Source organism: Cherax quadricarinatus, chromosome 25 (genome assembly GCF_038502225.1).
Source record: "Cherax quadricarinatus isolate ZL_2023a chromosome 25, ASM3850222v1, whole genome shotgun sequence".
Taxonomy (NCBI): Eukaryota; Metazoa; Arthropoda; class Malacostraca; order Decapoda; family Parastacidae; genus Cherax; species Cherax quadricarinatus.
In genome coordinates, this window is record NC_091316.1 from 883,725 (window position 1) to 907,691 (window position 23,967).

The following is a 23,967-nucleotide window of genomic DNA, read 5'->3' on the forward strand; positions in this document are numbered from 1 at the left end:
ATAGATCTGGTCACCATAATCAAGTTTCGATAAAATAAGGGTGGAATGTAGGTGAAGGAGGGTTCGACGATCAGCTCCCCACGAAAGATGAGCAAGGGTTTTAAGAAGGTTCAGCCGGCTGTGACAAGTTGCCTTCAGAGAGGTAATGTGAGGTTTCCAGGATAACCTACGATCAAAGAGGAGGCCCAGAAACTTGACTGTATCACGTTCAGGGATACGTGAGCCATAGAGGTACAAAGGATGATCAGAGATGACAGAGCGTCTAGTGAAAGTGATTTGGTGGGTTTTAGTGCTGGAAAATTTAAACCCATGTGTGGTGGCCCAATTGGAAACACGGTCGACTGCATGCTGGAGAGAAACTGTAAGGAGGTGACAGTCAGCGCCTGCACAGGCAATAGCGAAGTCATCAACATAGAGTGATGACCAAATATTTGATGGAAGACTAGAGGCCAAATCATTAATAGCAAGGAGAAAAAGTGTTGTGCTCAGAACACATCCCTGGGGGACACCTTCAGCTTGGACAAAGTCCGGGGAGAGCACATTATTAACCCGAACACGGAAATGCCTGTCAGTTAAAAAGTTCTTAAGGAAGGATGGTAGATTGCCTCGAAGGCCTAAGGAGTGGGCTTGGGCTAAAATATTATACCTCCAAGTTGTGTCATATGCCTTCTCAAGGTCAAAAAATATGGCAATAACTGAGTGGTTATTCGCAAAGGCATTACGAACATACGTATCCAAGCGCAGTAAGGGGTCTATGGTAGAACGTCCCTTACGAAAGCCATATTGACGAGTGGAGAGACTGTTGTGTGTCTCTAAATACCACACTAAACGTCTATTTACTAGACGTTCCATTACTTTGCAAACTGCACTGGTAAGAGCAATGGGACGATAGTGGGAGGTTTCATGTCCCGTAGTGCCTGGTTTGCGGAAAGGGAGAACAATGGCGGATTTCCACAGCTGTGGAAGAACTCCTTGTGACCAAATAAGATTGTAAAGGCGTAATAGGACTGCAAGGGCTGACTGATGTAAATGTTGTAGCATACGAATATGAATGTCGTCGGGCCCAGCTGCCGATGGTCGACAAGCTGAGAGTGTTGCCTCCAGTTCTTGAAGTGTAAAAGGCACATTATACTGTTCTTCTCTGAGAGAAGAAAAGTCCAAGGGTGCTAACTCTCTGGCAGACTTTGAGGAAAGAAATGAGGGGCATAGATGGAGTCCCTGAGAAATACGGACCAGATGATTGCCAATTTCATTGGCAACATCTAGTGGGTTTGCTATATCAACACCGGCAACCCGCAGAACAGGAGCCGGGTCAGGAGAATATTTACCACTCAGTTTTCGTACTTTTTTCCAGACTGCACTCATAGAGGAAGCAGAGGTGATGGTGGAGACATAATCTCGCCAGCAAGTGCGTTTAGCGTCACGGATGACACGGCGAGCGATCGCACGCTTCTGTTTAAAATCAAGGAGTCGCTCTGTGGTTCTATTGTACCGGTACCTGCCCCATGCAGCGCGCTTCAAACGTACTGCACGAGCACAAGCAGGAGACCACCAAGGCACGCATTTCTGAGAATGCCTGCCCGAAGTTTGGGGTATAGAATGAGAAGCTGCGGTGAAAACGGAGGACGAGAAGAGGTGTAAAAGCTCATCGATGGAGGACGAAGAAGGAACCTCTTTAAAAACAGTCAGGTGTGAGTAAAGGTTCCAATTTGCCCGATTAAATTGCCAGCGTGGGGTGCGAAGAGGTGGCGAATATGAAGGGGAAGTAAGAATGATTGGGAAATGATCACTGTCATGTAAGTCCGGGAGAACAGACCAAGTAAAGTCTAATGCGGCAGAGGAAGAGCAAACTGAGAGATCGATGCAAGAGAGAGTATGAGTCCGAGGATCAAAATGGGTGTGAGTACCTGTATTTAAAACATGGAGGGGGTGGGTGGCAAGAAAAGCCTCTAACTGAATTCCACGGGAATCACAGTGAGACCCTCCCCAGAGGAAATGGTGGGCATTAAAATCACCAAGTAACAGAATCGGTGGCGGTAATGACGAAACAAGGAAGGCAAAATCCGGAATAGATAATGCCCGAGAAGGAGAGAGACATAAAGAACAGAGTGTATACCACCTATGTAAGTGGATACGGGCTGCTGTGTAATGCAGCGAAGTATGAATAAATAGCTGATGGTACGGAATATCAGTGCGGAGAAGAAGGGCACTTTCATTAAAGGTCCCATCAGGAAAAGGATCTGAAGAATACAATAAATTATAGCCTGAGATGTGAGAAATAACAGCAGAGTGTAATTTTGGTTCCTGTAAGCAAACACCAACAGGGGCAAACTGGGAGAGTAACATCTGAAGCTCACCCCGATTACCCCTGAGGCCGCGTATATTCCACTGTAAAAAGGCCATGATTGGCAATGATAAAGATACTTGAAATCCGCAGGTAAGGGTTCCTACGGACTAGAAGGGTTAGAAAAGTCCACATGCGGAGGCAGTGGAAAATGTTCAAGCAGCGAAGGAACGGTGCGCTGTGAAGAAAGGAGTTGCGCAGATGGAGCAGAGGAGAGAGAAAGAGCGGAAGGTGGATCAGTGTCCATTGATGGTTTGGTCTCTGCAATATATTCAGAGATTGCTTCAAGTGTTTCGGAATTCAGAGATGTCGTATGGGAGACAATATTGGGAATGGTAGGGGGAGGATGAGTAAAGATTGGAACTGTATTGGACTGTACCAAGGTAGGGGGGGGCGAAAGGGTGGAGGGAACTGGAGAAGCGTGGCAGGGGACAGAAGAGACAGGAACCTGGGAGGTGGCAGAAGAGGAAGAAACTTGGGAGGGAACAGGGGAGGAAGGTACATTACGAGGAGGAGGGTGAACCTCTGCACTTGTAACTGAGCCAGTGAGAGGGGAAGAACTAGGGACAGAGACAGGGAGGGTAAAATGAGGAGGTGGAAGATGGGTAGGAGGTGTTACCGGACCTTTTTTTGACTTTTGAGAAGTAGAGGGACGATTGGGAAGAGGTGTCGTACGAGGTCTCGTCGATACTGAGGCTTGTAAGAGAGAACTCGAAGAAGCGAGATTAGACTGAGGCGTTGAAGTAGGGACGTCTGAGCCGAGGACAGCAAAAGGATTAGATACAGGAGTGATTATGGGAGAGGTAACCACAGAGGTGGGTGTAGAAGATGGGATACCAGAAGTGGGGGGACGTTTTGAAACACGGGAATAAGAAACACGTGGGAGTCTCCCTTGGAGGCGGAGATGAGAAACTGCCATGGCATAAGGGAGACCTTCTGTCTCTTTGAGGTAACGGATTTCCCGCTCGTTTAAATAGACCTGACAACGGCGAGAGTACGAAGGGTGAGCCTCATGACAGTTAAGGCAAGAGGGAGATCGATTGCAAGACGTATTAGAATGGTCATCGGCACCACAGACTGGGCATTCGGCGATAGATCTGCAATATTTCGCTGGATGGCCAAATCGCCAGCAATTTCTACACTGTTGTGGTGTAGGGATCACCTTTCGAACTTGTAACCGATGTCCTGCTATATAAACGGAGGATGGGAGTTCTCGGCTGTCAAAAGTTAAACGAGCCACATTGCTAGGGTATCGTCTCCGCCCACGGGCAGGAAGAACGTAAGTGTCTACCTTGAGGATTGGGAGATCTTGGAGTTCCAGCTGTTCTAGAATGTCGGTGCCACATGTCTGGAAATTTTGTTGAACTATGGTATGGGGCAGAATAACGGTACCACTACAAGAATTGAGGGAATGATGTTTTTCAAGGGTGACAGGAACAGTATCTATATGGGAAAGACGAGAGAGCTCACGAGCCTGGGTAGCATTCTGTACGGTAATGATGCGCGTACCGCTCTTAAGAGCATGAAAAGAAATATCTTTACCAACATGGCGTAGGAGTGCCTTGCCAATACTATGGTCAGAAAGATAGGCAGTAGAGGAAGTTGGTCGTAAAGTGAAGAATTTAGTCCACTGTTCAGTCTGAAACTGAGCGTGGAAAGGTAGTGAAGGACGTGTCGATCGTTTCTGAGAAGAACGAGAAGGTGAAGGTGGAGAAGTATCATCAGCAGGTAATTGTCGTTGACGTTTAGGCGTGGGACCAGAGTTGGTCCGACGTGGAACGGGTCGGCGATTTGAAAATTGCCGCACCGTAGAGGGAGAGGCCGGAAGCATAGTCAGAGGAGAGCGAAGGTCTGATAAATCGAAGGAGTCAGTCGAGGCCTCAGTACCTGAAGCGGGTGAGGAAACAGCACCGGCAATAGGTACAGAGGCATGAGGAATGTCTGAAGAGTGGTCCAAAGACGAGGCGGGGTCAGAACGGGGTGCGGTATCAAGAAGGGGCCCGGGGGTACCAGGTTCATGGACTAGGGCTGCCATGGTTAGGTTACTTCTTTCTTTTTGTTTTTAAGAAAAAAAAAGAAAGAAGAAAAGAAAATAAAAATAAAAAAAAGAAAAAAAAAAGGGGGGACCGGGGAGGGATAGTTCCTAGGAGGAATGAAAGGGCCAGAAATCTCCCTCCGCGCCCAAGAGGACTCGACACCGCTAGTAGCGCAGATGCAGCATGGAACCCGTGCCATACCCTACCCTTCATGCCAGTAAACCAGCAATCTGGGATAGCAACCTCACATCTGCCGAGCTACCTCGGTGGACAAAAGAGAGGGCGGCCGGATATCCGCCACAAAGCATACCTCCTTCAGCCACCACCCCCGGAATCCGAAAGGTGGCTTCCAGAGATACACCCGTCGCCCAAAAGACACCCAAAGCTACTCCGGGATACCGGAGAGGGATCGGGACATCCCTAGGCAATCCAGATTCCACGGCAAACTACGCCACCGCCAAGAAACCTCAACGGAATGGGATGGACCCCGGTGTCCTTTCCCCTACCTAGGAACTAGCGCGCCTGTGGGAGAAATCACGAAGGCTAAAAAGAGGGAGGGCAAAAGGGAGGGGTGAGGAGGAGGAGGAGGAATGGAAAAAGGGGAGGATGGGGAGGATGGGATAGGGGAGGGGAGAATGGGGGGTAATTAGGTTCGGTCTGAGGAAGAAGACCGACAGGGCTAATTCCTCAGACCAAGAGCCTCTTCACCACGCCAAGGAGCCCCCCTTGAAGAGGCGTAAAGCCGTAGATCTACGGGACGGACCCTCAAAGGGTTAATGCTTCACGACAAACTATTTTAACACCTGACTAACAATTTATCTATATGCTGTTGAAGGGCTCTTAATCCGAGACCACTCGAATGAGGTTCCTTGATGCCAGTGAAGGGCTCATGATCTAAGGAATTGGACATGTGCTCCCATTCCTTGGGATAAACCTAAATTCCTTCCATTTTCCCAGCTGCTGTAAACTTTTATGGACTTGGCACTTCCCCCGAATATAATATAATCTTGATTAAGATATTCCTTAGTCTGATTACCTCCCAGTCCCCAAGCTGTGTATGACAATTTTATCAGTGCACAATATGAAAAAAAAATGACGTGCCAGAAGCCTTTTCTTACTGTCGAATAAAATTTTCTAAACTTTTGCTGATGAGCTATCGTTGCATCTTGACACACAACAGTTTGTAGGACAAATTTTATATTTTAGTAACTCGAGTAATAAGATGAATTTTTTTTTTAATGTAAAAATGGTAACTGACAGTCATGAACTCAGTTACCTTGTGAATCATGCACATTTATACAAGTTCACTACCTCTCAAGGTGCTGTATGACCCTTATGGGTTTAGCTCTTTTTATATTAATTACTACCTCTTGAGAAAAGTTCCTTGATGCTGGTGACAGGCTATTAATCTTAAGAATCTGACATAACATTTCTTGTCACGGGATCAAACCTTGCCTTGCCTTGCCCTAAAAATTGAATGACCCCTATGGGTTAGCATTTTCCCCTCCCCCATCAAAATGTATATTACAATTAACAAATCTTGAATCAAGTGTACTGCTCAAAGTGGACTTTTCAAAATATGTATTAGGCCTTCAGGAGTTGGGGTAGGACACACTCCTGACACTGGAATATTTTGTTGCACCAAGGCAGTATTGGTTGTTGGGCCTATTGCAATTATTTTTATGCCTGTCACATCTACATTCAAAGATTGAAGGATAGGCAAGGCAAAATTTACACCAGATGGACTGAAAAATACCATATAAGTAGGCTTCTGACCAGCATTGATGAGCTTCTGTATGGTATACTTCAGTTGTGCATGCTGTGATGTTTCATAGATGGTAAGTGCCTTGAAATCTCTATCATAATTAACAAGTAGCCTGGGTAGCTCATCCTTCCCTAAATTGCCACAAGGGTACAAGAGAGGTTTATCAAATGCTTTTGTCTCCCTAATTATGATTGGAATGAGCTGTTGTGCATTTCCTGACTCTTGTCCTATGCATGTGAGCTTTAATAAGTTTTGAACAGCTTTTCCAGTAGCTTCACCAACAACAAATATTTTTTTCTCATCCCATGAAGCATGGCATCTAACAGCCAAATTTAAATATACCTCAGCAACTGCTTCTACTGCTCTTTGGCTTGTGAAGATAATTCCACTGTAATCTTGGGGGTTCTGTAGTGATGTCTTCAAAGGGCCTTGATTACAGAACTGGAAGCAAAGGACAGGAATATTCACTGGTGAGAATCCAGATTGAGTAAGTGTGTTGGTGTAATGCATATCACTCTTTTCACCTGATTTGAAAAGCCACACATTGCTCATTTTTCTCCTCAGTCTGAAAGAAAAAATTAAGTTTTATGAATTTTTTTTTTTCCAATTTTAATCTTAGCCATATTCATAAGAAAAAAAGTTAGAAATGTTGTTTGCTCAGAAAATTTTCTGCATTTACTCACTTGTGGCTAAAAAGGTGTAAAGCACCAAACAACTATAATAAAGAACTTCCTTTCCTAACATTTCAATTTACATAGACATATGAAAAGTATTTACTGTTGTTTTTCACATTTTACAGGCTAATGTTAAACTACCTCAACTCATTTCATTTGAAAGTCCTGGTATACTACCACCACCTGCGATGCAACTCACAACAGACGACTACACCCATGTACCTATTTACAGCTAAGTGTACAGGGGCAGGAGATAAAAGGAAACATGCCTAATGTTTTCACCCATGCCAGGGATCGAACCACAGACACTCAGTATGTGAGATGAGTGCACCACCAACCATTTTTTCATTTTCCCATCTATTTCCATGTTTTAGCAGATTTCCAAATGTTCACCTATTCATGTTAACATTTGCAAAATTGGCACCTATTTTACTTACTGTACTGATAGCAATTCCAACATTCAGCAAGTTTCCATAAATATTTAAACTACTACTACTGCTACTGGATTTGAATCTTGCAGACTTATTACTGTAGTTATGGAATTAAATCCTTAAGAGTCATACAGCACTAACATATGTACAGGAGGGCCTTGCTTATACAGCAGGTTAGGTTCCAGGCTACTGGTGTAAAGTGAAACATAGCCCTTTTTTGCACTTTCAAATAAATTTAAAAGCCTGATAACATGTTTATGTTATCATGTATTTAGCAACCAGTAGAGTTAGATCTAAAAATGCACATACAGTACACACACTACTATTTTTTTTTTTTTAACAAGTCGGCCGTCTCCCACCGAGGCAGGGTGACCCAAAAAAGAAAATCCCCATTCATCATTCAACACTTGCCTCACTCACACATAATCACTGTTTTTGCAGAGGTACTCAGAACACAACAGTTTAGAAGCATATACATATAAAGATACACAACATATCCCTCCAAACTGCCAATATCCCAAACCCCTCCTTTAGAGTGCAGGTATTATACTTCCCATTTCCAGGACTCAAGCCTGGCTATTTATTTATTTATTTATTTATTTATTAACAATTTGAGCATACATACAGAGGTACAAAAAAATACAGATAAGAGCAGCATGCCAAAGCCACTTATACTATGCATAGCATTACGGGCTGGCTTAAAATTAACTAAGCAATGATGAAATCAGTGATAATACATTATTGTAAACAGATAACTATAAAGCACAAATGAGTATTACAAAGACAGGTCATACGGTTGCATGCATTGTTGTACATTCAGTCGTATGGAGTATTCTGTTAGGTAGTGTATTTAAAAAATAATAAAGTTAGATTGGGTTTTAGGTTTAACATTTATGTGATATAATTGTGAGAAACATTTAAGATATACAATTTATAAGGTTGTTATTCAGTATTTATTTGGTTTTGGGTGGGTAAGTGATCTTTGAGAAGAGACTTGAATTTATAAACAGGTAGTGTTTCTTTTATATTTACAGGTAATGAATTCCAGATTTTAGGGCCTTTTATGTGCATTGAGTTTTTGCATAGTGTGAGATGGACACGAGGAACATCAAAGAGTGATCTGTGCCTTGTGTTATGGTCATGTGTTCTCTTGAGGTTGGCAAGGAGATGTTTGAGGGGAGGGTTAATATCAGAGTTAAGTGTTCTATGTATGTAATAGGTGCAGTAATAAGTATGGATGTTTTGTATGGTGAGTAGGTTTAGTGTATTGAATATTGGTGGAGTGTGCTGCCTGTAGTGAGAATTTGTTATTCTAACTGCAGCCTTTTGTTGGGTAATTAGTGGTCTGAGATGGTTAATTGTTGTTGCGCCCCATGCACAAATTCCATAGGTGAGATAGGGGTAAATAAGAGAGTGATATAGGGCCAGGAGGGCTGACTGTGGAACATAGTACCGTATCTTCGATAGGAGGCCTGGTCACAGACCGGGCCGCGGGGGCGTTGACCCCCGAAACTCTCTCCAGGTAAACTCTCCAGGTATGCCTACAGTCTTGGAAATTTTCTTAGAAATTTGTTGTATATGTGTATGAAATTTGAGTCTATTATCAAGGTGGATTCCTAAGAATTTTCCCTCTGTTAGCTTTGTGATAGGTGATCCGTTTATCATTATGTTAAGAGGGACATCTGTAGCTCTGTTACCAAACTGAATGAAGTAGGTTTTATCAATGTTTAGTGTAAGTTTGTTAGTCCTCATCCAGGTAGATATTTTCTGTAATTCGGTATTTACAGTATTGGCTAGTGTGACTGGGCTCGGGTGAGAGAAGACGTATGTAGTGTCATCTGCAAATAGTGTGGGTTTGAGGAATAGCGAAGCATTTGGAAGGTCATTTATGTATAGGAGAAAGAGAAGAGGGCCAAGGACACTTCCCTGTGGGACACCAACTGTAATTGGTTGCGCAGAAGAGTTTGCCCCATTTGTGTACACATATAGGCTTCTGTTGCTGAGGTATGACTTGAGGTAGTTGAGGGAGTGCCCTCTTATACCATAGTGTGACAATTTTACGTGGAGCAAGTCATGGTCAACTGTATCAAAAGCTTTACGTAAGTCAATGAAGATCCCCAGTGGGACTTCTTTTTTCTCTATTGCAGTGTATATATGTTCAAGCATGTGTATAATAGCATCATTAGTATTTTTATTAGGCCTGAATCCAAATTGGCAGGGGTTGAGTATGTTTTGGGAGATAAGGTAGGAGTAGATTCGTTTATGAATTAATTTTTCGAAGATTTTTGAGAGAGGGTGTAAGTTGGATATTGGCCTATAGTTATTCAACTCTGTTTGGTCTCCTCCTTTGTGGATCGGGGTGACCCTTGCTATTTTGAGTACTGTAGGGAAGGTGGAGGATTCAATGGATTTGTTAAAGAGTGTTGCAATGATTGGTGATAGCACTTGTGATACTTTTTTGTATATAAAGGGTGGTAAGGTATTTAAATCTCCTGCCTTGTTTTTTAGTGCGTTGATAATAAGGGAGACTTCGTATGGGTTAGTTGGAGCTAGGAACAGTGTGTTCGGGTAGTTGCCGGTGAGGTAGTCATTTGGTGGGGTATCTGAGCTTGGGATTTTATTGGCAAGGTTTTGTCCTATAGTGGAGAAGAAATCATTGAGTCTGTTTGCTGTTTCTGTTGGTGGGAGTTGGGGTTCATCTGATTTTGCTAATTTTATTTCGCTATTTTGTGATATCTTTTTTATTCCCAGAATTTCTGATAGGGTTTTCCAGGTCTTTTTTTATATCACCTCGTAAGTTGGATAATCTGTTCTCATAATACAATTTTTTTGCCCTTCTTATCAGGCTGGTTAGGATTGACGAGTAACGTTTTGTTTGGTCTCTGGTTATGTGACCCATTCTGTACTGTTTTTCATATTGGTGTTTTGTATTTATGGATTTGAGAATGCTGGGTGTTAGCCAGGGACTGTTCAGTCTCTTAGCTGTCATCTGTTTAGTTTTTTTAGGGCAGTGCTTGTTATAGAGGTATTGGGTCTTTTTTAGAAAATTATTAATACATTCGTCAATATCTGTATAGATTTCTAGCTCAGTGTGCCAATCAATGTTTGCTACTGCTGTTGTGAAGTTATTAATGGCTGCCTCATTGTGAAGTCTGAAGGTGACTTTAGTAGTGTCTTGGGGTAGTTTACCAAGAGTTGTTATGAGGAAAGTAGGGTAGTGGTCTGTGGTATTATCTGTAATTATGCCTGATTTTAAAGGGGATATGGTGTTGGTCCAGATGTGGTCAAGTAGGGAAACACTAGTCTCTGTAACTCTTGTAGGTTTTGTTACTGTTGGTAGCAACATGCAGTTACTCATTGTGTTTGTGAATTCAGTAACGTGTGGGTCCTGGTCTTGCAGGAGATTTATATTGAAGTCACCTGAGAGTAGTAAGTGATCTTTGTTCATGCGTGCATCAGTTATCATACTTCCTAGGTTTTGACTAAATTGGCTAATGTTTGACTGTGGAGCTCTGTAGATGTTTATCAATGTGAGAGGTTTGTGTAGGTATCTGGATTTGAATTTAGCTATTATATATTCCCCATGTTCATCCCTTGTGCAAGTATTAGTGATACATTCTAGTTGGTCTGAGTAGTATATAGCTGTGCCACCCCCTTGTTGGTCTGGCCTACAGTTGTGTATGGCTGTGTAACCAGGAATGGCATAGACATCTGTACTATCAGGCTTTAGCCAGGTTTCAGTTAGTGTAATGATGGACATATTGGCATGTAAGGAATTTAGTAATGCTATGAGGTCATCGTAATGCTTGCTTAAAGATCTGATATTGTAGTTAAAGATAGTTATGTTGTTGTTGGCACTGAGAAGTGCCTTTGATTGTTCTGCAGTGTAGTAATTACAGTAACTGTTTGATTCATTTAAGTCATTAAATAAGAGGTTGGTATCAGGATCAATGCTTGTAATCATAAGATTTGTAGTGAATCTATAGTTAGAATTAAGTATAAAACAAAGTAAATAGTCTTAAGCTAAAAAATAGCACCTGAATTATATAAAAATTACCAGTTTCCCTAAATCCTTTCACTAAATATTACCTTGCTCACACTCCAACAGCTCATCAGGTTCCAAATACCATTAGTCTCCATTCACTATCTAACACACTCATGCATGCTTGCTGGAAGCCCACAAAACTTCCTTTACCCCCTCCCTCCAACCTTTTCGAGGACGACCCCTACCCCGCCTTCCTTCCCTTACAGATTTATACGCTCTCCATGTCATTCTACTTTGATCCATTCTCTCTAAATGACCAAACCACCTCAACCCCTCTTCAGCCCTCTGACTAATACTTTTATTAACTCCACACCTTCTAATTTCCACACTCCAAATTTTCTTCATAATATTTACACCACACATTGCCCTTAGACAGGACATCTCCACTGCCTACAACCGCCTCCTCACTGCAGCATTTACAACCCAAGCTTCACACCCATATAAGAGCGTTGGTACTACTATACTTTCATACATTCCCTTCTTTGCCTCCTTAGATAATATTTTTTGTCTCCACATATACCTCAATGCACCACTCACCTTTTTGCCTTCATCAATTGTATGATTAACCTCATGCTTCATAAATCCATCTGCTGCCATGTCAACTCCCAAATATCTGAAAACATTTTCTTCCATACTCCTCCTCCCCAATTTGATATCCAATTTTTCTTTATCTAAATCAACTGATACCCTCATCACCTTATTCTTTTCTATGTTCACTTTCAACTTTCTGCCTTTACACACACTCCCAAATTCGTCCACTAACCTTTGCAGTTTTTCTTTAGAATCTCCCATAAGCACAGTATCATCAGTAAAAAGTAACTATGTCACTTCCCATTTTGTATTTAATTTCCCTAATTTAATCCCACCCCTCTCCCGAACACCCTAGCATTTACTTCTTTTACAACCCCATCTATAAATATATTAAACAATCATAGTGGCATTACACATCCCTGTCTAAGACCTACTTTTACCAGGAAGTAGTCTCCCTCTCTTGTACACACCCTAACTATTCCAACCCACTTCACCCCCCCCCCCCCCCCACTACTCATACTTGCACCAGCCCACCAGCCAATAGTTACTTATATCTCACACGAACTTCCTCCTCCCTTAGTTTATACACTTTCACCTCACTCTTACTTGTTGCCATTTTCCTCTTGTCCCATCTACCTCTTACTCTAACTGTAGCTACAACTAGATAATGATACGATATATCAGTTGCCCCTCTATAAACGTGTACAGGTCTCCCTCAACATACACGTTTTCAACTTTCACGGGCTTCACACATTCGCGAATTCCCAACCGCCAAATTCCCAGCCACCAAATTCCCAGCCGCCAAATCATATTTAAGTTTCCCGCCACCTGCGAGTCCCTACTACCCTCCCTCCGACCCCCGCAACTGGCAGCCAGCCCTCCCACCACTCAGTGTGGTGAGTGTTTTGTTTGTTCATTATTTGCTATTAAACTACACCTGGAGTTTACCTGGAGAGAGTTCTGGGGGTCAACGCCCCCGCGGCCCGGTCTGTGACCAGGCCTCCTGGTGGATCAGAGCCTGATCAACCAGGCTGTTGCTGCTGGCTGCATGCAAACCAACGTACGAGCCACAGCCCGGCTGGTCAGGAACCGACTTTAGGTGCTTGATAAGTGCCAGCTTGAAGACTGCCAGGGGTCTGTTGGTAATCCCCCTTATGTATGCTGGGAGGCAGTTGAACAGTCTCGGGCCCCTGACACTTATTGTATGGTCTCTTAACGTGCTAGTGACACCCCTGCTTTTCATTGGGAGGGTGTTGCATCGTCTGCCAAGTCTTTTGCTTTCGTAGTGAGTGATTTTCGTGTGCAAGTTCGGTACTAGTCCCTCTAGGATTTTCCAGGTGTATATAATCATGTATCTCTCCCGCCTGCGTTCCAGGGAATACAGGTTCAGGAACCTCAAGCGCTCCCAGTGAAGGTTCTCTGTACATTTTCTAGGTCAGCAATTTCACCTGCCTTGAAAGGTGCTGTTAGTGTGCAGCAATATTTCAGCCTAGATAGAACAAGTGACCTGAAGAGTGTCATCATGGGCTTGGCTTCCTTAGTTTTGAAGGTTCTACAGTATAAATAATGTAAACCCATTCATGACTGCGTATTGGAATGGCTATTCGGACAGGTATTAGACGGTGACATCATGTGTTTACTCTGGAACACTGCAAAGAATTAAACATTTCTGCTACAGCTAATAATAACAATAGTAATAATAATAATAATAATAATAATAATAATAATAACAACAACAATAATAATAATAATAATAATAATAATAAATATGATATAGTTGAAGAAGGAAATTGTACAAAAATATGAGGGAGTGGTTGACACATCGTCAGTATGACTTTGTTTAAGGTGGTGTGAACATTAGTCTCCCTGCTCTTCCAAACATTTCACAATAATTCATTGTGTTTGGTGCTTGTAGATTGAGTGTGACTGGAGTGGTTGAGGCAGTGATTGAGGCAATGGTATTTAATAACATACATGTTAATAATAATATGTACTATTATTATTTATAACATATGCTATTAAATACATACATGTTAATAATAATACATGTTATTAATAATAACATGTACTATTATTATTTATAACATATATGTTATTAAATACCACTGCCTCAACCGCTGAATTATTGTGAAATGTTTGGAAGAGCATAAACAAAGTCACACTGACGATGTGTCAACCACTCTCTCGTATTTTTGTACAATTTCCTTCTTCAATTATATCGTATTTATTATTATTATTATTATTATTATTATTATTATTATTATTATTACTATTGTTATTATTAGCAATAGCAGAAATGTTCGATTCTTTGCTGTGTTCAAGAGTAAACACATGATATCACCGTCTAATACCTTTCCTAATAGCCATTCCAATATGCAGTCATGAATGGGTTTACATTATTTATTCTGTAGTTTAATAGCAAATAATGAACAAACAAAACACTCACCACACTGAGTGGTGGGAGGGCTGGCTGCCAGTTGCGGGGGTCGGAGGGAGGGTAGTAGGGACTCGCAATGGTGGAGGCAGTGGTGGAGTCTGTGGTATTTAATAACATACATGTTATTAACATACATGTTATTAAATAACATACGTTATTAACCCTTTCAGGGTCCGTCCCGTAGATCTACGGCTTTACGTTCAGGGTCCAAACCGTAGATCTACGCCATGAGCTCAGCTCACTCTGATAAACTGTGAGTGGTACATTTGGGCCTAGATATGAGAGAATACATCTATGTGGTATGTGTGCACCACATAAAACAGATCCTGCAGCACACTGTGTATAATGAGAGAAAAAAAATGAAATCATGATTTTTCGATTAAAACAGCAACTTTGCAGTGTTTTTTCGTATGGTTTGTATAGTTGTATTTGCGATTTCTTGGTCTCATTTGATAGAATGGAAGACATATTACAGAAATAGAGATGATTTTGATTGGTTTTACCACTGGAAATGGCTTGAAACTGAGCTCAAAGTAGCAGAAATGTTAAATTTTTGCCGATATTCAAGAGTAAACAAACGACCTCACACGTCTAATACACGTCAGCTGGTGGGTCTAATATACATTCACAAATATGGTGATGATATTTATACAATTATTACAATATTGCATAACAGTAAATCTTCTATTTTTTGGTGTGAATAAAAATTCATTATGTGAATAAAAAATCAAAATGGAATTTATTTGTAAAGCCTCAAAACATAACTAATGAACAGAGGGAATGTTAGTTTAGTGCCAGGAATGCCTACATTGTTTATTCTGAACCCTATTTTGAAATTGGAATATTTTGAACTTTGTGTTAAATTGGCCAAATTAACAATTTCCGATCACTTTATTTTGTAGTTGAAACAGTTGACTAGGCGATTTCTTGTGCTCAATCGATAGAATAGAAGTAATACTAGTGAAATAGCTAAGAATTTGGTTGATTGGAATAATGTAATTGGCCTAAAATGGGAGTCAAAGTCGGCAAAATCGCCGATTCGTAAATATCGCTGACACATCAAAATTCGCGAGAGCATAATTTCGTCAATTTTCCTCCAAATTTTGTACTTTTTGTTTTACTACCTTCACAAAAAGATTCTCTACGATTTCATAAGAAAAAATAACAAATTTTTTTTTTGAAAATTCTTGGACACTGGTGCGTGACTCCAGATTTGGGCCTTGGACCCTGAAAGGGTTAAAGCATAACACGTATATATTTAGTACAATTTACGACGTTTTCATGTATTTTATGATTATTCATGGTTCAACAAGTTAAGGAAGCAGTATTGTAATACATATCCCTACAATATATTGGGGCACCAAACATTCACGGTTTTTCAACATTCGCGAGGCTCTTGATCCCCTAACCCTCGCAAATGTTGAGGGAGACCTGTACATCCTGGAGCCAACCCATCAACCTTTTATCCACCAATACATAATCTAACAAACTTCTTTCATTACGTGCTATATCATACCTTGTATATTTATTTATCCTCTTTTTCATAAAATATGTATTACTTATTACCAAACCTCTTTCTATACATAGCTCAATTAAAGGTTCCCCATTTTCATTTACCCCTGGCACCCCAAATTTACCTACTACTCCCTCTATAACATTTTTACCCACTTTAGCATTGAAATCCCCAACCACAAGTACTCTCACACTTGGTTCAAAACTCCCCATACATTCACTCAACATTTCCCAAAATCTCTCTCTCTCCTCTACACTTCTCTCTTCTCCCAGGTGCATATACGCTTACTATAACCCATTTCTCACATCCAACCCCTTTATTTTACTCCACGTAATCCTTGAATACATTTATAGTCTCTCTTTTCCTGTCATAGCTTATCCTTCAACATTATTGCTACTCCTTCTTTAGCTCTATTTGAAACCCCTGACCTAATCCCATTTATTCCTCTCCACTGAAACTCGCCCACCCCCTTCAGCTTTGTTTCACTTAAAGCCAGGACATCCCACTTCTTCTCATTCATAACATCCACAATCATCTCTTTCTTATCATTCACCCAACATCCATGCACATTCAGACTTCCCACTTTGACAATTTTTTTTATTATTCTTTTTAGTAATTATTACAGGAAAAGGGGTTACTAGCCCATTGTTCCTGGCATTTTAGTTGACTTTTACAACACGCATGGCTTACGGAGGAAAGATTCTTATTCCACTTCCCCATGGATATAAATGGAAAAGTAACAAGAACAAGAACTATTAAGATAAAATCAAAGAAAACTCAGATGTGTATAAATAAACGTGTATATGTATGTTTAGTGTGACTTAAGTGTAAGTAGAAGTAGCAAGACATATCTGTAATCTTGTATATTTTTGAGACAGAAGACACCAGCAATCCTGCCATCATGTAAAACAATTACAGGCTTTCGTTTTACACTCACTTGGCAGGACGATAGTACCTCCCTGGGCGGTTGCTGTTTACCAACCTACTACATATGTACACTATATACAGTTGGAAATGTATGTGTACAACACGGTTTGGGCAAGGCCAAGACACAGCCTGGAGACAGAATGGACAACCGTGCTCAACCAGTTCTAGTATGGAAATGACAAGGGTAGACAGTGGGTGGTGCCCACACCACCTCTATGATTGCCAGTCCCACCTCATTGGCTGAACCTGGGTACTGATTGAACGATGGGGCCCCATCGTTCGACCCTAGTACTGGTTTGCTGGTTGGGGAGAAAGCCTTTCAATGAGGGTGTGTACATGCGCCGAATAAAGGTTGCGTACTCTTTGCATGCCACAACCCCACCCCGAGAAGGTTCAGGAATAGGCTCCCACCTCCCATTTGTAACCGTGCCACCATGGCACCATTTAATGGGACTGCCTTTCCTCTCAACCATCCAACTCTTAGATAGAGCTCAGCTTTATTTGTGACATAAAGCCAAACCCTAAACTTAGAGTGAGACAGCAGACATCAGGGCTAACGTAGGTCCAAGATACCTACGGATGGAAGCAGGACAGCCCCTCACTAAAACACCCCCCACAACATATATAAAGGGGGTAAAAAAAAAAAAAAGCTAGAAACCAGTTACCACAGGTCCCTAACACATCCTAACCTAATACACATAAAATCTCTAGATAGTGAGTCTGCCAACTTGTTTTCTTTGCCAGGGATATGTTTTACCCTGATATTATATGGGTGCAGCCGGAGGGACCACCTCATGATTCTTGTGTTGTGATTCTTCATATTTTAGAGATAAATTAAAGGGTTGTGGTCGGTGTAGACTGTGACCACCTGCGAAGTCTGGCCCACATATACAGTGGACCCCCGGTTATCGGCCGTAATCTGTTCCAGAAGGTCAGCCGATAACTGAAATGGTCGATAACCGAATTAATATTTCCCATAAGAATTAATGGAAATACAATTAACCCGTTCCAAACAAAAATATTCACAAAAAATAATGTTTTTAACAATTATTTAAGTATTACATACCTTTATTGAAGGCTAATGCTGGCTTCTGGAAGATAGGGAGGAGGAAAGAGGGAGGAGTTAGTGTTTGGAAGGGAAATCCCCTTCCATAAAGACTTTAGGTAGCAAAGCCTTCTCTGGGGTTACTTCCCTTCTCTGTCTTTTTTTGCCACTAGGACCAGCTTGAAAGTCACTGGACCCCTGTGTCACAAAATAACTGTCCAGAGTGCTCTGTTTCTGGCATCTCTTTAAGACTTCCCTGAAGTGGGAACATACTTTTCAGCTGCACATTTGTCAGAACTTGCAGCCTCACCATACCTTACAATACTGTGTATGCCACTACACATCTTAAATCCATCAAACCATCCTTTGCTGGCCCTAAATTCACAAATTGCAGCACTTGTTCCAGGCATTTTCTTTGCAAGATCCTCATGCAACTGCTCTGCCTTCTCACAAATGATCGACTCCACAACACTGTCTCCCACTAATTCTTTTTCCTTAATCCACCATAATAACTTTTCCATCTCTTCCATTATTGGTGGTCTTTGTTTAGTTAGAAAAGTTACTCCTTTTGCAACATTAGCATTGTTCTTTCTTTGCCAGGATGGATGCAATTGTTGATTTATTCTTGCTGTACATCCTGGCAAGTTCCATCACCTTCATACCATTCTCAAACTATTCTATCACTTCACGATTAACCCTTAAACGGTCCAAATGTATATATACATTCACTCGCGCTGCGCCCTGAATATTTTGAAAAAGAAAATAATCGTTTTTTTTATAGAAATAAAGGGCAGTACTTACAGAGATATGAGGCAGAGAAGTTGGCACTGGATGCTTATGTGACAGCAACATGGAGTCCTGCAGCTTGCAGAAGTGTTGCCGATTTACCTTTTTTTCTATTTTTCATATTATTTTTTATAAATGTTATGTTCTGATAATCACAATTTATAGTAGTTCTTGTCATTTCATAACCAATCTTTGTTCTGACACTAGTATTAGGTACTGAAATTGTACTCAAATTGTCACAAACACACTGACAGGTGGTCATTTACTATTTATAGATCCCAGCAATGTTTTGGATATTTTTTATTTATTATTTATTATCACACTGGCCGATTCCCACCAAGGCAGGGTGGCCCGAAAAAGAAAAACTTTCACCATCATTCACTCCATCACTGTCTTGCCAGAAGGGTGCTTTACACTACAGTTAAACTGCAACATTAACACCCCTCCTTCAGAGTGCAGGCACTGTACTTCCCATCTCCAGGACTCAAGTCCGGCCTGCCGGTTTCCCTGAATCCCTTCATAAATGTTACTTTGCTCACACTCCAACAGCACGTCAAGTATTAAAAACCATTTGTCTCCATTCACTCCTATCAAACACGCTCACGCATGCCTGCTGGAAGTCCAAGCCCCTCGCACACAAAACCTCCTTTACCCCCTCCCTCCAACCTTTCCTAGGCCGACCCCTACCCCGCCTTCCTTCCACTAGAGACTGATACACTCTTGAAGTTATTCTGTTTCGCTCCATTCTCTCCACATGTCCGAACCACCTCAGCCCTCTGGACAACAGTTTTGGTAATCCTGCACCTCCTCCTAACTTCCAAACTACGAATTCTCTGCATTATATTCACACCACACATTGCCCTCAGACATGACATCTCCACTGCCTCCAGCCTTCTCCTCGCTGCAACATTCATCACCCATGCTTCACACCCATATAAGAGCGTTGGTAAAACTATACTCTCATACATTCCCCTCTTTGCCTCCAAGGACAAAGTTCTTTGTCTCCACAGACTCCTAAGTGCACCACTCACTCTTTTTCCCTCATCAATTCTATGATTCACCTCATCTTTCATAGACCCATCCGCTGACACGTCCACTCCCAAATATCTGAATACATTCACCTCCTCCATACTCTCTCCCTCCAATCTGATATTCAATCTTTCATCACCTAATCTTTTTGTTATCCTCATAACCTTACTCTTTCCTGTATTCACCTTTAATTTTCTTCTTTTGCACACCCTACCAAATTCATCCACCAACCTCTGCAACTTCTCTTCAGAATCTCCCAAGAGCACAGTGTCATCAGCAAAGAGCAGCTGTGACAACTCCCACTTTGTGTGTGATTCTTTATCATTTAACTCCACGCCTCTTGTCAAGACCCTCGCATTTACTTCTCTTACAACCCCATCTATAAATATATTAAACAACCACGGTGACATCACACATCCTTGTCTAAGGCCTACTTTTACTGGGAAATAATTTCCCTCTTTCCTACATACTCTAACTTGAGCCTCACTATCCTTGTAAAAACTCTTCACTGCTTTCAGTAACCTACCTCCTACACCATACACTTGCAACATCTGCCACATTGCCCCCCTATCCACCCTGTCATACGCCTTTTCCAAATCCAAAAATGCCACAAAGACCTCTTTAGCCTTATCTAAATACTGTTCACTTATATGTTTCACTGTAAACACCTGGTCCACACACCCCCTACCTTTCCTAAAGCCTCCTTGTTCATCTGCTATCCTATTCTCCGTCTTACTCTTAATTCTTTCAATAATAACTCTACCATACACTTTACCAGGTATACTCAGCAGACTTATCCCCCTATAATTTTTGCACTCTCTTTTATCCCCTTTGCCTTTATACAAAGGAACTATGCATGCTCTCTGCCAATCCCTAGGTACCTTACCCTCTTCCATACATTTATTAAATAATTGCACCAACCACTCCAAAACTATATCCCCACCTGCTTTTAACATTTCTATCTTTATCCCATCAATCCCGGCTGCCTTACCCCCTTTCATTTTACCTACTGCCTCACGAACTTCCCCCACACTCACAACTGGCTCTTCCTCACTCCTACAAGATGTTATTCCTCCTTGTCCTATACACGAAATCACAGCTTCCCTATCTTCATCAACATTTAACAATTCCTCAAAATATTCCCTCCATCTTCCCAATACCTCTAACTCTCCATTTAATAACTCTCCTCTCCTATTTTTAACTGACAAATCCATTTGTTCTCTAGGCTTTCTTAACTTGTTAATCTCACTCCAAAACTTTTTCTTATTTTCAACAAAATTTGTTGATAACATCTCACCCACTCTCTCATTTGCTCTCTTTTTACATTGCTTCACCACTCTCTTAACCTCTCTCTTTTTCTCCATATACTCTTCCCTCCTTGCATCACTTCTACTTTGTAAAAACTTCTCATATGCTAACTTTTTCTCCCTTACTACTCTCTTTACATCATCATTCCACCAATCGCTCCTCTTCCCTCCCGCACCCACTTTCCTGTAACCACAAACTTCTGCTGAACACTCTAACACTACATTTTTAAACCTACCCCATACCTCTTCGACCCCATTGCCTATGCTCTCATTAGCCCATCTATCCTCCAATAGCTGTTTATATCTTACCCTAACTGCCTCCTCTTTTAGTTTATAAACCTTCACCTCTCTCTTCCCTGATGCTTCTATTCTCCTTGTATCCCATCTACCTTTTACTCTCAGTGTAGCTACAACTAGAAAGTGATCTGATATATCTGTGGCCCCTCTATAAACATGTACATCCTGAAGTCTACTCAACAGTCTTTTATCTACTAATACATAATCCAACAAACTACTGTCATTTCGCCCTACATCATACCTTGTATACTTATTTATCCTCTTTTTCTTAAAATATGTATTACCTATAACTAAACCCCTTTCTATACAAAGTTCAATCAAAGGGCTCCCATTATCATTTACACCTGGCACCCCAAACTTACCTACCACACCCTCTCCAAAAGTTTCTCCTACTTTAGCATTCAGGTCCCCTACCACAATTACTCTCTCACTTGGTTCAAAGGCTCTTAACATCTCCCAAAATCTCTCTCTCTCCTCTGCATTCCTCTCTTCTCCAGGTGCATACACGCTTATTATGACCCACTTCTCGCATCCAACCTTTACTTTAATCCACATAATTCTTGAATTTACACATTCATATTCTCTTTTCTCCTTCCATAACTGATCATTTAACATTACTGCTACCCTTTCCTTTGCTCTAACTCTCTCAGATACTCCAGATTTAATCCCATTTATTTCCCCCCACTGAAACTCTCCTACCCCCTTCAGCTTTGTTTCGCTTAGGGCCAGGACATCCAACTTCTTTTCATTCATAACATCAGCAATCATCTGTTTCTTGTCATCCGCACTACATCCACGCACATTTAAGCATCCCAGTTTTATAAAGTTTTTCTTCTTCTCTTTTTTAGTAAGTGTCTACAGGAGAAGGGGTTGCTAGCCCATTGCTCCTGGCATTTTAGTCGCCTCATACGACACGCATGGCTTACGGAGGAAAGATTCTTTTCCACTTCCCCATGGACAATAGAAGAAATACAGAAGAACAAGAGCTATTTAGAAAAAGGAGAAAAACCTAGATGTATGTATATATATATGCATGTGCATGTCTGTCAAGTGTGACCAAAGTGTAAGTAGGAGTAGCAAGATATCCCTGTTATCTAGCGTGTTTATGAGACAGAAAAAGAAACCAGCAATCCTACCATTATGCAAAACAGTTACAGGTTTCTGTTTCACAGTCATCTGGCAGGACGGTAGTACTTCCCTGGGTGGTTGCTGTCAATGAGGAGGAGGAGGAGGAAGAGGAAGAGGAAGAGGAAGAGGAAGAGGAGGAGGAGGAGGAGGAGGAGGAGGAGGAGGAGGAGGAGGAGGAGGAGGAGGAGGAGGAGGAGGAGGAGGAGGAGGAGGAGGAGGAGGAGAAGAAGGAGGAGGACAAGAAGGAGGAGGAGGAGGAGGAGGAGTAGGAGGAGGAGAAGAATACATAATAATATTACGTAATAATAAGTTCCCTTGAAGTATGAAAAACAAAGTCCACCCTTGACAGTGACATGATGAGATAACATCTGATAAGAGCTAACGTTTGATGAGCATACACGAGGGTGGAGGAGGATGCAGCTGGTAAGAAAAGATTAGAGGTGATATTTGATGAGCATCGCCCTTTGTTTTTTGCTGGCACACAAACATGTCTGTCTGTCTAGCTCCCTGTCTATCTGTCTATCCGTCTAGCTCTGTCTCAGATAGAGCCACAAGACTGCGTCATCACCTTTACTCACATCTTCAAGCAGAGTATAGCACTTTGTCTGGATTTTTTGGGTTATCCTAGGTAATTTATACTACGTATACTTGTATTTATGTGTACCTGTGAGACAGAGATAGACAGAGACAGACAGAGATAGACAGAGACTGATAGAGACAGATGGACACAGACAGACAGAGATCAACCCTAAACTTGGGGTTAACATCACTTTCCTCTTAAAAGAGGAGTGTTAATATGACATTACATAAGTGAATCCTTGGTGTTTGCCGCACTGTTTGCTCTAGCTGGGCTCAATTTAACCGGTACTCCCACAAGGTACTAAGTGGTCCCAGATTTTTTTAATACTGCGCACACCAAGTGTTTAGACCCATTCTATGCTGACCAGGCATCTCAGGCCAATCATGCCAAATTTGGAGGTAGGAAAATTAAAACGTATATATACGTTTGGGGCGCTGCATAAGAACATATACGTTTGGGCCGTTTAGGGGTTAAGTTCCATGGCGTTTCTCACTTTCTTTACCACAGGAACTTTACTAGGAACTTTCTTTGGAGCCATCTTTACTTATTTCACAGTTGCACTGCAAGAAAAAACACTAAAAACAATGGTAAACAAGCGAAATGTTTGGATGTATGAGCAGGAGCTTCCTCAGCCACCAACAGACAAAGCCAAACTGAAGTGCAAGCTGCCCCAGCCAGCGGATGGACGTGTCCAAAATGGCCGATAACCGAGCGAACGGCTGATAAACGGGCGCCGAAAAACCCGCCGATAACCGAGTTGGCTGATAACCAAACCAGCCGATAGCTGGGAGTCCACTGTATATGGAAGTGCTCCAAGGCCAGTACCAGCGCGAGGGCCTCTTTTTCAACTGTTGAGTAGGTTCTCTAGTGCGGCTGGAACTTCGCTGAGAAGAAAGCCACAGGCTGCAACCCCTCATCCCTGTTTTGCAACAGTACTGCCTCAACCCCAGACTCACAAGCATCAACGTGTAATGAGAAAGGTCTGGAGACAAAAGAATGGGTGCAATACACAATAATCTTTTTGCTTTCGTAAAAGCAGTTTGATGTTCTGGGGTCCAGTTAAAGGGAACTTTGTGACTGTTAACCCTTTCA

The 23,967-nt window shown here is 41.7% G+C and overlaps 1 protein-coding gene across 8 annotated transcripts in view; it reads right to left on the minus strand.

Moving 5' to 3' along the window:
• Window positions 1–5,598: 5,598 nt before the first annotated feature.
• LOC128690052 (uroporphyrinogen-III synthase) overlaps window positions 5,599–23,967 on the minus strand; it is a 39,641-nt gene continuing 21,272 nt past the window's right edge. For 4 of the 8 annotated variants that reach the window (XM_053778600.2, XM_053778598.2, XM_070088532.1 and 1 more), the window contains exon 2: window positions 5,599–6,710. In XM_053778600.2, coding sequence (XP_053634575.2) covers window positions 5,939–6,697 — 759 coding nt within the window. In that variant the 5' untranslated portion in view covers window positions 6,698–6,710 and the 3' untranslated portion in view covers window positions 5,599–5,938. Of the gene's footprint in view, window positions 6,711–14,272; window positions 14,297–17,460; window positions 17,647–18,549; window positions 18,627–23,967 lie in introns of those variants that run through there. The other 4 variants (XM_070088531.1, XM_070088530.1, XM_053778601.2 and 1 more) reach the window with 4 other exon arrangements.